We start from the raw sequence: 17,230 nt of genomic DNA on the forward strand, positions 1-17,230 counted from the left end.
AAAGGCGTGCGCCACCACCGCCCGGCTTTACTTTATTTTTTTAAGCAGAAAAATATTTGTCTTTACATATTCATGATCTAGAGATGTAACTGAGAGATAGAATACTTGCCTAGCATTAATAAGGTCTTGGGTTTGACTCCGAGCACTACAGAAAGAGACAGTGAGTAAACATCTCCTTCTGACAAACATTCTAGAAGTTATATAATCTTCACATATTAGTTATTATACTATGAGCAGTGGCTGTTTGAATATACATGGCTCAAGGTCACTAATCACTTATGGGCAAACACATTTTACTATTTTTGTGTATGTGTGCTGTGCTTGATAACTATCACATCATAGGACTATGTGCATATGTGTGATGAAGACTGAAATTACAAATTTGGAAGATGCTCAGAAAACATTTACAAGGTTAAGGTGACAATACTGAATTTAAGCTATTTAAGTAAATAGAGTCAGAATTATTCTTAAGCATGAATAAAAATAAGTATAGATAAAACAGTGTGAATAAAATAGGACAGAAATACATTTCCTTCTTAATAGCTTACATTGTGTTTTGTTTTTCCTGATACTGTTTCTCTGTGTAGCCTTGGCTGCTTTGGAACTAGCTCTGTACACCAGGCTGGCCTTGAATTCAAGAGATCTGTCTGCTTCTGCTTCCCAAGTGCTGGGATTAAAGGTGTGTCACCACCACTTGGCTAAGGCTTACATTCTTAATTTAGTAGACTTTCAGATCTCTTTTTTAAAATGAGGCCTGCATAATTTTAATAAATGCATTTGAAATGAGGATGGTGACAGCCAGGGCTACATAGAAAAACCCTGTCTCGAGAAACAAAAAAAAAACAAAAAAAAAAAAAATGCATTTGAAATGAGGATGGCTCTGGTTTCAAGAGCTCATTGCTGGGCCTTAGTTTGTCTTCCTAGACCTTACTAGAACCCAGACCAGACATACCTCCACAGAATAACCTGGACTCCATGAAAAACTATTTAGGAACCTTATGAGTATAGCGATGGTTGTGAATCAAGATGCCAGTTTTATTCACAACACAACAATGTACTATCATAAGGTCAATATGGTGGATGTCATCCTCTAAAGCTAACACATATAAAGCACATCTTAGTCATTTTTTCAGAAGCATGAATGATGGATAGTTTTAGGAATGGTACTAACAAACCTTAAAATGAATGAATCTGTGGGTGGGGGAAACACAATGCAGATTTTCTACCTAGAAGGACAATAATACAAAAAAACCCAATTTAGTTCAAAGTGTCACCAAGAATGAATTTATGAAGTGTGATGATGGCACATGGCAGTAATTGCCATTATTTGTGAGGCATGGGAACTGTGGGTTCTAATCTAGCCTGAGCAATTTAGTGAGACTCTATTCAATAAAAAGTTTAAAAGTGAGGGATTGCTGAGGATAGCTTAATGAAATAATATTTTACTTGTCATGTATGAAGTCCTAGTACAGTAGAACATCATGTATGCATGTACACACATACATGGACATACAATGTTTGATTTTAAAAAAAAGGCTTTAGAGAACTAAATTAACCTGCGTTTTAAAACAAAAATAAAAGGCAAAGATGAGTGAGCTGAGCACTTTTATACTCATCGACTATATTTACTATTATTTGTATAAATTTTTATTATTAAAAGTGATATGTGTTTACTGTTACTAAATACAGATTTTAGACTTAGAGCTTTTATTTGAAATTTAAATGTTTATTTGGAAATTAAATGAAAACTCAGGACTCAGAATTTTGACTGAAAAAAATGAAAATCCGTGCCTAGCCCTGGTGACAAAATTAAAGTGGAAATTTTAATTGATCTGACCAACCTTGTGGTTAGTTTAATCTAGCCATGTAAATATAGGTGACATTCCCAATAATACTGATGGCAATAATACTCTTTTAAAAGTACTTATACTATGCCAGTTACATCCACTTTTCTGTTGACAAAGCTCAATGAAGCAGATACTGTTTTAATATTATTTTACAAGTGAAAGCCTGAAGAACCTAACACTACACAACAATCTCATAACATATCTGATTCTCCAGTACTGGCCTTTTTAAGCCATAGCTGAAGTCCTTCCATTTTAACTTATCTTCTGATAACAATTTGTTTGTATTGAAAAAAAGCAGTATTTCATTGCTATAGAAATTAAATAAAATTAAGTATTTCATGAGGTAGGCAATAGCAATATAATTTACTCCAGTAAATGAATTTCTTGTTTATCAACATATAGCAGTGAATTGCTTGATAAAAAATTACAGCAGGAAGTCAATGTAGGCAGAATACTGAGCTAATATGTGCTTATATGAAAATTGATAAAAGAATGCGAACCTTAATAGAAGAGCAAACAAACTTTTACATACTTGATGTGATAATGGGATAAGGGAATTACATGGGAGTGGGCTTTTTAAACAGGCTTTCTCAGTTTCATTGCTTGGCATTGTTTTGTGCCAGGCTTAAACCTCTTAAGCAGGAGCAGGAGGTGCCACAAGGCATGGCTTTAGAGATGCAAATGGAGTCTCCATAAATTATGATCTTAGCCTTGAGTTTCAAAACTACTCTCATCAAAAAGAGTAAGAAGTAACCTATACCCAATCTACCCATCCAAGCCAGTGGATAAAACTAAAGCTGTTCATAGTTGTCTGAATAAATTCTTTAAAGGGAGGAGTTAGAAGTATCACTTGAGTGATAGCATAGACATAGCCAAGGGATTGGATCCATGATGATCTCGTCAAACTCTGGCTGCAAAAGTTGTGGGATTCTTGCCCGGAGGCGCGGTTCCACAAATGTTCCACAACTGTTCCATGCACATTTAGCAGATGGAATAAGAAATATGGCCAAAAAATTAAAAACTGATCTTTGCGTGAGTCCTGGGGGGTCTGACATTGCTATTACAGCCATTGGATGTTTGCCTGAATAAGCCATTCACAAACTGAATAAGAACCATATGGTCTGAATGGATGTGCTCAGGGACAGTAGCATTAAAAGGAGGAAATTTGATGAGCCCAGACGGTGTGCTGGTACTGCATGTCCATGGGTCAGTCTCCTACAAATAAATCTATATAACTTTCAGCCAAAGAACTTTACTTGGATATAGCATTAACTATAGCCCCTTGGGTAGGAATTAGGGATACTGTATTTGATGAAATAGTAAATAAGGATTTAGACTGTACGAACTTCAGTAGTAGTGTTGGCATTGTTACTGAACAGGATATTGAGGATAATCAAAACCCAATCCTTATAATCCCTGTTCATAACCACAAAGAAAGTTTTAAATATTTGTTTTATTGCCAGAAGATTCATTTAATGATTCTATAAGATTCAATTAGAGATATAGGCCAGCATTTGGGTTTACATATAAGTGACATTGATCCCTAATTTCTTTGCATGGAAACATAGGGCTGGATTAGGAAGAGATTATTACGTGCCTTTTAAAGCACTGGATATATAGCAGGGCATTTGCAACCTTATTCTTGGTTCACCTAGGGTAGAGTGTAATATGTTTTTACTGGATACCAAATAAACACACAGAGTAAAGACAAAAGAGTTCTTCCAAATGCCCTAGAAGTGTGAAGTGTATGGATTACAAGTTCTGATTGGGAATTTGGGCTGAAATGTATTCTAAACAGCCACACAACTGCTCAGTGGGAACACTGGGCTTTTAGAAGTGCTGTGCTCCAGCCCTCTGCTCTTCTGATTTGAAACTGCTCTAGATTAAATCACCACTATTAGTTCTTTTAAAATTTGAAGATTTCTCTAGAGTTATCCTATTCCATGTACTGATTTGCTCTAGTTCTGTTTATAACAAGATATCATATAATTATGCCCTAAAATAGTTCTAGGCAAAAAGAAAACCATTCCCAAGCATTGTGGCTCACACCTATAATTCCAGCACTTAGGAGTCAGAGGCAGGAAGATTATCATGAATTCCAGAGCAGGCTGAGCTACAAAGTTAACTCTAGTCCTGCCTGGCTACAGAGTAAGATTGTGTCAATAAGCCCAAAATACAAAAGCTCATTTACAAATGAGAATTATACAGTAAAACAATGTAGTAATTCAATAATAAGTGATGTTGTTTACTAATTAGGACTGCTTTTAAAGAAAATGTTTAAAAGGATCACTGCTTTCTAGGTAATGCTTAAGAATATTCATTTAATTTAAAAGAAATGTGAAAATTAAGAAGAAACAATATGAAATTTGTTTTGGAACCATGAAGTTTCATTTACCTCAGCTTTATGAATTTTGCTAACTACACTTAAATTAGCAGAAGGAAGAAGAAATATATGACTTACCTAGATAATTGGGTCCTATAGTAACAAGACTACTATTTAGAGCCATCGAAGATTACTAGTTTGGACATAACCTTTGAGAATCAAGATTAGAAGCTGGATTATATATAAAAAATAGACCATTTGTTTGACAATTTTGTGATAAAGAATAGAAACACAATAGAACACTCAAAATCTTCATTTTTATATGAGTATTGGTCTATACACTTCAAGTTGCTTTGCCTGGTATAATTATTCTATGCATGATTTATATATACTGAAATCTTTAAATATCCTGATTAATGCAACTATTACTTCATCCATTTGAAGTCTCAGATGGGTGTCTTTAAAGCCCCAATTATTCAGTTAGATAGCTTTCTTTTTTAAAAAAATAATATACTTCATTAAGATATTCACTAACAATAGAGAGAAGTAGCAATAACTGCAAAAATGGTAGGTACAAAGTAGGAAGACATGAAACAAGATGCCGAGGAATGTACCCGGTGAAGATCAAAGTCAAACAAGATGCAGAGGAATAGACCCGGTGACGATCAAAATCAAACAAGATGCAGAGGGATATACCTGGTGACGATCAAAATCAAACAAGTTGCTTGGTAGATTTGAAATTTTTTTAATATATGTCACTTGCATTAAACTAATTTGTAAAGTTTTCTTTTTTTTTTTTTTTACTCTAATCTATATTGTAGTCAAGATCTAAACATTAGTTGCCATTTTAAAGTTAAGGAAACAAAAGAAATCAAATCAGGTAAATTGCTCTTGAGCCTAAAACATTGCTAGAATGAGAACTGAGAGCAGTAACTTAAAGCTTCCTCCTCGAGTTGAAGTTGGTAGCTTGTGAGCCAGTTATGTGCGTTAACTAGTTATCAAACTGGAGACCAGCCTTGTGGATATGAGGTATCTGATACTTATACTACACTGTGATCATTTTACCTGTCCTTCCTTGTTATTTGGCTTTCTGTTATCATTGTTTTTATTACCCCGTTGTATAATTATAAAAACAATTTATACATTAAATGCCTTCTAGAAAACTATTTATGGCATACTGTGATTGTGTAGACATTAAGTAATAATGAGAAAACTAGGTGTGGCGGATCAGAAGGTCAGAGTAAGCCTTGGCTGTACAGCAAATTCAAGGCTATTCTGTTGTACATGAGATCCTGTTTCTAAAATACCTAAGTCTCCAAATCTCCCAAAATTGATGAAAATTGAGCAGCATTTTGTAAGTTACCTAATATATCTATCTTTTACTTTGAGGGGTTTATTTATGTAAAACTTGGGGTGAGAACCAAGAGAGGATAATGAAAAATATGTCATGTAAGAAGGAAGATAAACTATTTGTGGGGAGGAAGAGGACATGGGAAAGCTGGGGTCAAGTAAGAACAGAATATAATTATATATGTGTATATATATACATATATATGCATATTTCCTTGCATATGTGAAAACATTACAATGAAAATTCAATTTTTGTAAGGTAATTAAAAATTATGTATATGCTGGGGATCGAATGCTTAGATCTTTGGATACCAAGCATCTGTTCTACCACTGAGTTCCACTCTAGCCCAAAAATAAGGTTCAAAAGGAAACAAGATGATTTGTGTGACTCTCTCACTGCCCTATACTTTGTGAATATAAGCAGCAATAATTGTTAAATACTTTGTAAATTATGTCTTTTAGTATTTTTATGGCCCTCAGTATTCTTTTATCCTAAGAGAGATTTAAGAAGTAAAACATTTCTCTATAAATCATATGCATTCTCAAGGAAGTCTGAAATTACAAGGAAACAAATATAAGTTTGTCTTCCTTAATCTTTTCTAGAATTTTTCTGATATATAGTGACTAAAATGTGACACAAAAAATTCCATAATTTAACTATAATAGTTCATGCAATGATTTTTGTATGTATACTAGATAGCAAATAGTCTAGAGGGAGTCTTCACTTCAGCAGGTACCTGCAATCTTGGAAAGGCTCTTCACTTCTTCTAATGTGTTGCTATATATTGCTATGACATCCTTAAAATATGACTAGCCTGAGGAACAGAATTTTACAAATTAATAAAAGCCATGTGATACTCTCAAGACTTTTGCATTCTAAGTAGGGGAGTGAAGAAGAAAATCAGTAAGATAATGATATGGCTTCAAATGGTAAGAGAGTTGAAATGGAGGACACAAGTACAGCTCCATCATGGAAGGGAAGACACTGGGGCAAGAAAGGGCGCTGAGGGGCTCATCTGAATCAGGGGAGTCCTGGAAAAAGCTGTCTGACGAAATGATACATGGTCTGAGTAAAATGTCAGTAATCAGAAGATTTCTGTGTAGAGAACTGGAAGCTGGGTGTGATGGCACCCAGCCTTTAGGAGACTGAATCGTTAGTTTCCATGGTCAGCCTGGACTATATGGCGAGAACCTATCTTGATTGACTAATTAATTAATAAAAAGGACTAGGGATATGGCTCAGTGTAGAGAACCTAGCCATGTATGCAGCCCTCTGATGTGTGGGGTCCATTGTTAGGAGAATGCTTCCTGAAGGATGAGAAAATGTGCTGAGGGAGCAAGTGTAGAACAAGGAAGGAAAGGAAGGGGGAGGGGCGTGGAAGGGAGGGGTGGAAAGGGAAGGAAAAGAAAGGAAAAGAAAGAAAGGAAAGCCTGTGTGGCCGCTGCTCTTAATACAAAGGAGAGGAAGCTACAGAAAGACGTGAGTACTCCATCAGCAAACCTAGAGAGAAGTACTCCATCAGCAAACCTAGAGAGAAGTACTCCATCAGCAAACCCAGAGAGAAGGGATATGGGAAAACATGGAAGTCTTTTAAGCAAAATAATGACAACGTGTAATGCTATGCTTTCATAAGCCACACCTTAATGCTTTCTGTGAAATCAATTCCATTAGAGAAAGATGGAGGTAGAATCAGCATTTGTTACTGCTTGTTGTCTAGGATCACAGCAATAAGTTGAAAGTGACAGAATATTCAGTGTATCTCAGAGGTAAAAAAACAACAAACTTGGTGATAGAATTAGTATGATGACATGATTAACTTCGAAGTGTCCCATATTTTATTTAACGTTGAACTTAATAGTGTGATCCTGCTGACACTATTTAACTATATAACTGTTCCCTATTGTTATCCGTATAAACATATCACTTTCATAGCATGTTTAATTTGTTAATGTTTAGTAATTTATAAACTACACCAACAAAAGCCTATAAATGCTTGGATTAAAAGAAAACTTTTATTTTTCCCATGTACTGCAAATAAGATTTATCATTCTAGACTTATGAGCTGATTATGTGATGTCTGATTTCTGATAAATTACTCCAGGCTCTCTCTTTAGATGCAATATGTGTGGTTTATTGCACAGAGGAAAGCTGAGCCGAATTCCAGCATGAGTGTTCATACAGGGGCCTTACACATGGCTAGTCAATACATATAAGGTGTTTGTGCCCAGTCTCTAGTGTCTTGGCATTACTTTTATTATGTCTGTCCTGCTCCTGGATGAAATGCCACAAAGCATTCTTTTACTATTATAGCCTCAACCAGTTTCTTTCTTTTTTTAAGGAATGAACAATTACCATCATAAAATCTCCTTAGTGGGGAATTTTCCATAATGTGTTATCATTTTAATATAAAGATTTGTCAAAGAATTACTACAATATCTAAAAATGATTTTTGAGGCCTATAGGTAACACTATAATGAGAAACACTAAAAGTCTGGAAGAGAAATAAAGAAAACCCACCAAAGTCAGGGCTTCTAAACTGGTACATGTTGGAGACTATAAATCTGCCCAGCTAAAGATTGCAAGTCACATGCACCTCTGCCATTGTCTAAACACAGTTAAAAGCCTATTCTGTACTTTCAAGAATGCTAATGCTTAAAAGTGGTCATTATCTAACTTTTATGACGTATATGGACTTCTCTCTTCATAGCTCTATGTGCCTCAAAACTAATTCTGTATTTTCTGTGCAATTTTACAGTGGTGTTATCAGGGAGACTGTGTTCCTTTTGGCACTTGGCCCCAGAGCATAGATGGGGGCTGGGGTTCCTGGTCACTGTGGGGCGAGTGCAGCAGGACCTGTGGAGGAGGCGTCTCCTCGTCCCTAAGACACTGTGACAGTCCAGCGTAAGTAGCTAAAGTAAGCCAGAGCCAACAAAAAGACACAGTTGGAAATGACTCAAAGCTGTGGTTTCCCATGTTATCTGTAAAAACAGTTCCCTAGCTAGCAAATGCTTGTCTTCAGAATAAGCAATGGGTCCAGGAAAGTGGAGGATCTTTGTTAAACAGACTTCTTTTTCTTCCTTTCCCCTTATTGTGCAAGTAAAAATTAGGGAAAAAAGAATTTAAAAAGAAAGAAAAGAAAAAGAAAAAACCCAAACCTTTAACATTGAAAAGCATTGTCTGTCTAGATAAGTTAGTAATAATCAGATCTCCTCCTCTGAAACTCCTGAATTATGGATGAATGCAGGCCTGGCTTTTTGCTACATTACCACTATTCCCCGGAAAAAGAAGGGTTTTCACATGTCACATAAAATTATTACTGCCACATTACTATTAAAAGGACCAATGAGAGGACTTCAGGGGTTGAAATGCCTTGATTCCCATCACAAATCCCAGTGAAGACAATCCTGCCCACATGTTAAAGTGGTTTCCATTCACAGTCTCCTGTTGATCCCCTCCCAGAGCTACTTTCTCCAGGACTGTTCCATCAGTCAGCACTGTTCTTCTCTCCAGCCAGTGTCCCTGTGGGGCAAGCCCAGCATTTCAGTATTAGTTGGCAGCTCTATTTCTTCTCCATCTTACCAATGGACTGATGGACAGTTCCTTAAGTTTGCTTTTTCCTATTTTGCCTAAGACTCCTCAGGTGCAACTGCCGCCCGACCCGTTGCGTCTAGAACTGAGGCTGGGGACCGTTTCGCTGACTAGTCTTTTCTGAAGAATGATGTTATAACATCTTTATCCACCCCCATCTGGATAAAGGATGATCTTGTTTAATTTTTTTTATTTGTTCTCATTTTAACCCAGGACTCTTGGCTTTCTTCAAATGCCTCATTTCTATTTTTTAACATAGAAATAGTTTTCTTTATAATAGCTCTGAATTCCATCTTCCCACTTTCCAGCAGTTATTACCCTAAACAGAGATTCCTCTTATAATTCATAAACTAACCATGACTGCCACCATAACCACAGTCTTGTGTTGACCTCATAGTCCGTTTCTCCCAAGTTGCTTCAAATTGATCAGTTCATTGGTCTTCAAAATATACTTCAAATCTACTGATACTTGATCCCTTCTTAAACAAGTCCAAGTCTAAATTTAGCATATGTTGCTATAAACTAATATCCCAAAATGTGAATCCTTATGATAAAGTAAAAGACTCAGATACATAAGAGAATGATCTGCATCTCTTTCAAAAAGGAAGATGGTTTCTACTCAGTAATAGCACATCCAAATAATGGCATGTATTCTTCCCTACTTCTAAATATTTTAAAGGCTAATTTATGAAAGCAAATACTTGATATTGTATATTTCATGATATTGGAAGTAATATACTACTATATAATGCAAAGCCATCTTATTTTTAATTTGATGTTTTAAATGTTATATTGAAATTAAATGAAAATGCATTTTTGTATTATTTAGTATGGACTGGATCTATCCCCAGGAAGTCATTAAGTGTTATCTCTTTGCTTCCCACATAAATGAAAGGATTATAGGTTTTATTGAATACAATTTAAATGACTTTTCATTTTAAACATGTTTTTTAAAAGTCATTGAACTGAGTACTACTGTACTATGATAATTAAATATACTAATTTAATTATTTTTTATAAGAATATAAATCATAACTCTTAAGTCTTATGAATTATTTATATATATTGCCTTAATTTCATGTTGAGTAACCATACTCATTGTTAACAATTATCATCATGATTATTTTAATAATTGATAAAATGCTACATTTTATATCTTCTTAAAGTAAACTTTGATATTTTTATCAAGCAATATGTGTGGATACATATGTTATAATCTCATATTAAACAAATGTTGTTTTTCAGACCTTCAGGAGGTGGAAAATATTGCCTTGGGGAAAGGAAACGCTATCGCTCTTGCAACACAGATGTAAGTAAACCAAAAGTTTGCTGTGAATAATTAACTTACTCTTCTTCCAGGCAGGGAAAGCTTTTAACTTTAGGTTATTTAATCAGAAATCCATGTGTGTAAGGGTCAGTGAATTTCAGCACTGCTAACTCTATATTTCCAAGAAATCACTTAAATGCAGGATTCACAACAGAATAATAACAATCTGTTGATGCAAGTCATATGTTATAAACATATGTAAAATTGGCACACAGCTGATTAGGAATTTAAGGATTCATTTCTATAGAAATGAATTTTATTAAACTTTATTAAAGCAGAATGAAGTGCAAACCAGTTTTCTAATAGTCTGGTATCTGTTTGGAGGCATTTAGAAGCCCCTGAAAGAACTATATATATATTGAGCTTTAGATATGAACAGGTTGGAAAAAGACAAGAGTACAGCATACCAGGGAGGGCCTCACTGGGAATTTAATTACTGAAGTGCTGAGACAGAGACTCTATACAGGGAATGAAAGTGGAGTCTAAGGAGGGCTATGTGAGAGAAAATTAGAAACTGACTTTTAAAAAGCCATAAAAGTAAAACCAAAACCAAAATCAAAACAAAATAAGGCTAGTATAATACGAAAATAGAGTGAACTGGGTAGGAGTTGAGATCAGAAATATATTTGAATTTATGGTATAACAAGTGAGCAGATTCCAGAAGGTGGTGATGGGATATATGCGCAGAGTTGAGTGGAGATGAAGCAACTGAAAGAACTTCCCAGCTTGTAAGAATGATGGTTCTTTCCTGTGAATGTTGAAGACACTCAGGATATCAGAACTTGGTGTATAGGGTGAGACTGTCTCATTCTCATATGCTCAAATGTCCCCTCCAGGTGATAAAATGACCCTCATTCATTAAGCCCCCAACTGATTTAGATTAATGGCATTCACCAATGCCAGAAGAACAGAGATTTTATACAGGATAAAAGGGATCATACTATCAAGTACCGTACTATTCGGGAGGAGTAAGAAACGCAAACCCATTTCCCACTTCACATTACCTTCTACTATTACATAATTGAAGAAGTTAATATACAATAATATATTATTCAATACATTATTCAATATAATCAATGCATATTAGGCAACTGAACATGAGGAAAATGTCAAACCCATTCCTATTCCCGTTGCCTGTACTCAGGGCTGTATTAGAAGCTCAAATTGTAAAAGGTAGTATTGGTATGCTGGAATTTATTTTATTATTTTTTGTCTTTTATTTCAACTTTTAATGAACTGTAAGGAGATAGTTACAGTATAACTGAATCATGATGCATATATAATTAATTGTTTCTTCATTAATATTGACCTTATTGATTCAGAACTTGAAGTAACTCAATTGCTGTACTAAACTTTATTTTCATGTATTAAAATTAATAAAGCTTCATGAATATAACTTGGCTCAAGGACAAGCTTTAATTTATCTAATATATACATATTAAAATTTTGTAGAATATATTCTAATATCTAATATTTAGAAGTATCTAAAAGAACTTGATTCAAGTTATAGAAATGATCTCTATATCTACTGTTGAGTCTGGTAGCTGCTCACACTAGCTCTGTTAACTAATGAGCATTTGATGTGTGATGTGGCTGAATAACTGAAGAACAGTTTTCAATTTAAATTTGAACAGTCATGTGTCTAGTGGCGATCAATTGGTCAATACACAACTAGAATTTACCTCTACAATAGAAAAATCATAAAAATTGTAAATGTTATACATAAGGTTTTCAAAGCAAATATCTTGACTCATTTTAGAAATATAATTTGTTTTCTGTATCTGTGGGCTTCACACAGACTTCTTTAGGCATTATAAGTAATCTAGAAATGTTTTCAATTCTATGAGAGGATATCTGCCATATGTTACATCTAAATATTATACCATATGATATAACACTACAGAATCTGTGGCTCTTGGTTTCTATAGTGAGAGTAACACAAAAAGAAGTAGACTCTCACCCTGGTAGTGTTCTCAGAAGAAAGGAGATTCAACTATCATAGTGATTCTTTCTCCTTTTTTATTAGATATTTTCTTTATTTACATGTCATATGATATCTCCTTTCTCAGTTTCCCCTCCGGAAAAAACCCAAAAACCTGTTCCCTCCCCCTTCCCCCTGGCCCTGGCGTTCCTCTACACTGGGACATAGAACCTTCACAGGACCAAGGGCCTCTCCTCTCCTTGATGACCAACTAAATCATCCTCTGCTACACATATGCTGCTGGAGCCATGAGTCCCACCATGTGTACTCTTTGGTTGGTGGTTTAGTCCCTGGGAGCTCTGAGGGTATTAGTTAGTTCATATTGCTGTTTGTCCTAAGGGGCTACAAACCCTTCAGCTCCTTGGGTCTAAAAGAGACAGGGCAAACATTATTGCAGCGGACTTTGTTCCCTCAATCAACTTTATTGCATTTATTGTATTCATTCATTTTTTTGCCAGGAAGCTGTTTGCATATCCTTAAACCAGTCACTAGCAAATAGAATGGACATATGATAATTCACTTATATTACTTCTGATTTACCTCCAATGTAGGGTTTATGGTCACCTTTTCTGAGAAGTAGATTGTTAAGCAAACTGTCAGAGCACTGTTAAGAAGAATCAGGAAACAACAGACGTTGATTAAAGCACAGATGTTCATCTCTGAACACTTTGCTTTCCATTGTTAGCAATTGAAGTAGCAATTATACAAGTAGTAGTAGAATGGGGTGGTGCTAGATTTTATTGAGTGCTTAAATGTGTATTTGACCTATTACTGCAATCATCTTCTCTTTCTGGACCCAAAGGAATTCTCCCCCTTTCCCCAGTAGTTAGTTGGCTTGGGATATTTAATTTTTTTGGTTTTTTAATATAAATTTAAACAAGCTGTGATGATGATAAACTATTGGTGTAATCTGTTCTCTTGTAGCCTTGTTTTTGTAGAACAAAAATAGGTCCTACCTTGATTACATTAATCTGGACCACTAACTAGTAAGACAGGTGAACATACACAGAAAGCAGTATTATACTATACCACCCCTTTTCCTTTCACAAGAGCTCTGTATCATAGGAGTCCTTGGAGATTTCTGCGTGCCCGTTTATGTTAGCCTCCTGACCTATAGCTCAATAGCCTTGACTTGTCCATATTAACTCATTTCAACATATTTAGCATTTCTTCATTTAGAAATTTTTATATTTTTTAAAAATGAACTGTTTGAACTATATGTTTTCAGCTCAGTTTTGCTTTTTAAAAAATTTATTTTTATTACCTTGATTTTTTTTTTTTACAGTCTAGTTGTTACCCCTTTCTTGGTCCACCTTCCCATAGTTCCTTATCCTATTCCTCCTCCCCTCTGTCTCTAAGAGATTTGCTCAGCATAGTTTTATGCAAAGCATAAAACTAAGGGCTTATTAACTCAAGTAACATTTCTATAAGTAGCTGATCTCTGACAATGTTTATTAATGTTTAAAAGTAAGCAATGATGTGACTATCCATCAGGCCATTGTCAGAAGTAAAGATATTTGTCTGCGTTTAATCCTCTGACAAGAAGTTTGCTTAAAGGTTACTCAAAAATTGGCTTTGGTTGTTGGAATGTCCTATCTACAGGCATCTAAAGCTATTGACTACTAAACAGATAGATTTGTTTTTTTGAACAGCTTCTTTGCTGCTCTTTCTTAAATCTATTATGTATAATGTGAAACTCCTTGTATATATTATACTATTTAACTAGCATGATTTAAGTTAATGATGTGAATACCTTAGTGGACAATTTAATGTATAGAAAGAGTAAAATTTGATTGTATTATATATATTAAGGCATTGAACCAATTTTTAAAATTGTTGCTTTCATCTTTGACATTATAATATTATATAATTTCTCCTTTCCTCCAAATATATTCATTCTTGCTCTTATTCAAATTTATGGGTTTTTATTAATTGTTGATATATATGTGTGTGTATATATATGTATACATATATATGTATGTATATATGTATGTATACATATATATGTATGTATGCATATATGTATACATATATATGTATGAATACATCTTCCTAAATATAACCTGTTAATATATATATATATATGTGTGTGTGTGTATATATATGTTAACATATATATATTGTTTTAGGGATGACCATTTGGTGTTAGTAACCAGTTGGTATGATTTTTCCTGGATAGTAATATTAACTATTGGGCTGGGAAGATGGCTCAGCGGTTAAGAGCAATGACTTAACTCAGGACTCCAGAGGTCCTGAGTTCAATTCCCAGCAACCACATGGTGGCTCACAACCATCTGTAATGGGATCCAATGCCCCCTTCTGTTGTGAAGACAGCCACAGTGTTCTTTTCATACATAAAAGAAATAAATCTTTAAAAAACCAGTATTCACTATTTCTTCTGCTCTCACCATTCCTTAGTTGCTGATAGTTCTTTGTATAGGGCTGATGCTTTGTGGACTTTCCTTCATCTGTTTTGATATGTGTGTTGTTCTTGTTTAACTCATGGCTAGGCAGTGATGTTAGTGATGCTTGATGGGTGTAGCTTCTGACATTTAATATGAGGAACTATCACACAGGAAACTCCTTGATCTTCTGTCTTTTTCTTTCAACAATGTTCCCTGAAGCTTAGGTGTGGGAATTATTTTACACATGTGTTCATTGAAACTAGATTTCAAAACTATGCATTTTGATTGGTTTTATTTTCTGTAGTGGTCTTTAGTAGTGGCATCCATATTTTGGTGATAACCAACAGCTCTCTCAATGGACTTAAGACTCAACAAGAAAAAAGCCATGCCTAGTACTGGAATCTAGCTAACTACTCAGGGCTAGTGAAGTCATGGATCTTGGAGGAGAACTTACAACCTCCACTTTACTCACCCCGTATAATAGCTAACTGCACTGTACATATTTACCACAGAAGGTAGTCTTCCTTATTAAGGAAACTTCTCTTCACAACAGATGAACCAACTTTCATATAAGGTCTAAATAAAACATTTGCTTACATATTTAGAAAGAATTTCTTTGTTTTCTTAGTCTTTGTTATTTGTGACTTATTGTTACAGAAGACTACAATAAAACTACTGGAAACATGCCTAAGCTCCTGGAGTAGAAAGTTACAATTTTCTAGTTTCTTAATTATCTTCTTGCCTCTTGTATACTCAATGTGCAATAATGGTCTGTTGTAAAGGGCTTTTTAGGTCTTTTGTAATCTGTCTTAATTCAAGTATAAATTGTGTAACGTAATTGGGTGTGGTCTCCATCAGTTTTATATGTTCATATTCAGTTTCTTTTTCTCAGTTCTTTGCCAAAATCTTAAATAGTATTGTTGTCTTGGTTGTGTAGACAGGAAAATTATAGCATATATTTGGAGCTAGAATTGTGGTTTAAAAAAAAAGTGTTCACTTGGGAATAAAATTGACTTGAGTCTGAATCCTGACACCAACTCTACTTCTGTGTGACACTGGCAAGCTATCTAACCTCACCAAAGTTCTGTCAGCTTTTAAATAATAGGATATAACTATACCAAACTTCTGAGGGTTTTTTGTTTGTTTATCTTAAGAATGAAAGGTTTTAACTAAATAAGGTATCTTAAAGCTATTTCTAGTACTAAATAGACAAATATAGCTATTATTACACCTTTACTTGTAGGTTTAATGTAGTTTCATATATAAACCAAATCTCAAGAGTAGACTAGCACTGTGGAAGTGATCTAATAAAGTTAAGCGTTGCGTATTGGTTATCTGTGCTATTACAACAAATGGAGGTTTAGGAGTGAGTGTAGCAGAGCAGGCTTCTCTGAAAGCCTTTGGTCACTTTTGACATTGTCTTACTTCCAGTCTAACCTTATTCTGCAGCAGAACCAGATAGCTGAGAACATTCTGAAACTACAGAACTTTTCACCAGATACAGAGATGCAGAATTAAGTGATGACAACATAAAGTTGGTCCATTGGTTATCAGTACTATGCCGTGTCTCAGATTATAATTAGGAAATAGTCATGTGCCAACTATTTTTTTCTTAGAAATATATCCAATATACATGTGTATACAGGTGTGTGTCTGAGTGAGCAATATCTGTATGTCTTCTAGGTTAATCTGAATTGCAGGTGTTTTTAGAATTAGGGATTAACTTTTAAATACAGAATAGAACTTGATGTATTTTGTTCTTACAAGAAGCTTAAGTATCATAAAACATAATAAACATTTTATTATCTTTGGGGAAATTTTCTGCTACAAATAGGTATTTGAAATTCAGGATATATACTGTAGAAATAATTTTAATTTGAAAAGCTTGCTTATAGGGTTGTGGTATCAAACTCTTCAGTACTCACATAGAAGAACAGACTCCTGCAAATTGTTCTCTACCTTCCACTTGTGAGGCGCGTGCATGTGTGCGCACGCACATACACACACACACACACATACACACACAAACACACATACACACAGAGGGAAGGGGGAGAGGAGAGAGAGAGAGATGCAATTTAAAAATTAAAATGAGAATTGAGTTAGACCAAATGTCTTACTTTCTATTTGCTGCAACAAAACAGTATGACCAAAGCAACTTATAAAATAAAATGTTTAATCTGGGGCTCAGGGGTGCAGAGGGTTAGGGATCATGAACATAATGGTAATGAATATGCTAAAAGGCAGGCAGATGGTTGTGGAGCAGTAACTAAGAGCTTACACCCTTATCTACAAAAGGAGAGACAGACGGACACACAAACAGACAGACAGAGAGAGAGAGAGACCCAACAAAGGCCATGCCTCCTAATCCTCTTCAAACAGGTCCACTAATTGAGAAACAATATATA

The 17,230-nt window shown here is 34.8% G+C and overlaps 1 protein-coding gene across 11 annotated transcripts in view; it reads left to right on the forward strand.

Moving 5' to 3' along the window:
- Adamts6 (ADAM metallopeptidase with thrombospondin type 1 motif 6) overlaps positions 1–17,230 on the forward strand; it is a 235,161-nt gene that overhangs the window by 121,733 nt on the left and 96,198 nt on the right. For all 11 annotated transcript variants that reach the window (XR_004115935.1, XR_004115934.1, XM_031360639.1 and 8 more), the window contains 2 exons: positions 8,277–8,422; positions 10,355–10,418. Coding sequence is in view for 9 of the 11 variants with exons in the window: in XM_031360639.1 (XP_031216499.1) it covers positions 8,277–8,422; positions 10,355–10,418 (210 nt within the window). In the remaining 2 variants the exon portion in view is untranslated. The remainder of the gene's footprint in view (positions 1–8,276; positions 8,423–10,354; positions 10,419–17,230) is intronic.

Source organism: Mastomys coucha, unplaced genomic scaffold (assembly GCF_008632895.1).
Source record: "Mastomys coucha isolate ucsf_1 unplaced genomic scaffold, UCSF_Mcou_1 pScaffold8, whole genome shotgun sequence".
NCBI classification, from domain to species: Eukaryota; Metazoa; Chordata; class Mammalia; order Rodentia; family Muridae; genus Mastomys; species Mastomys coucha.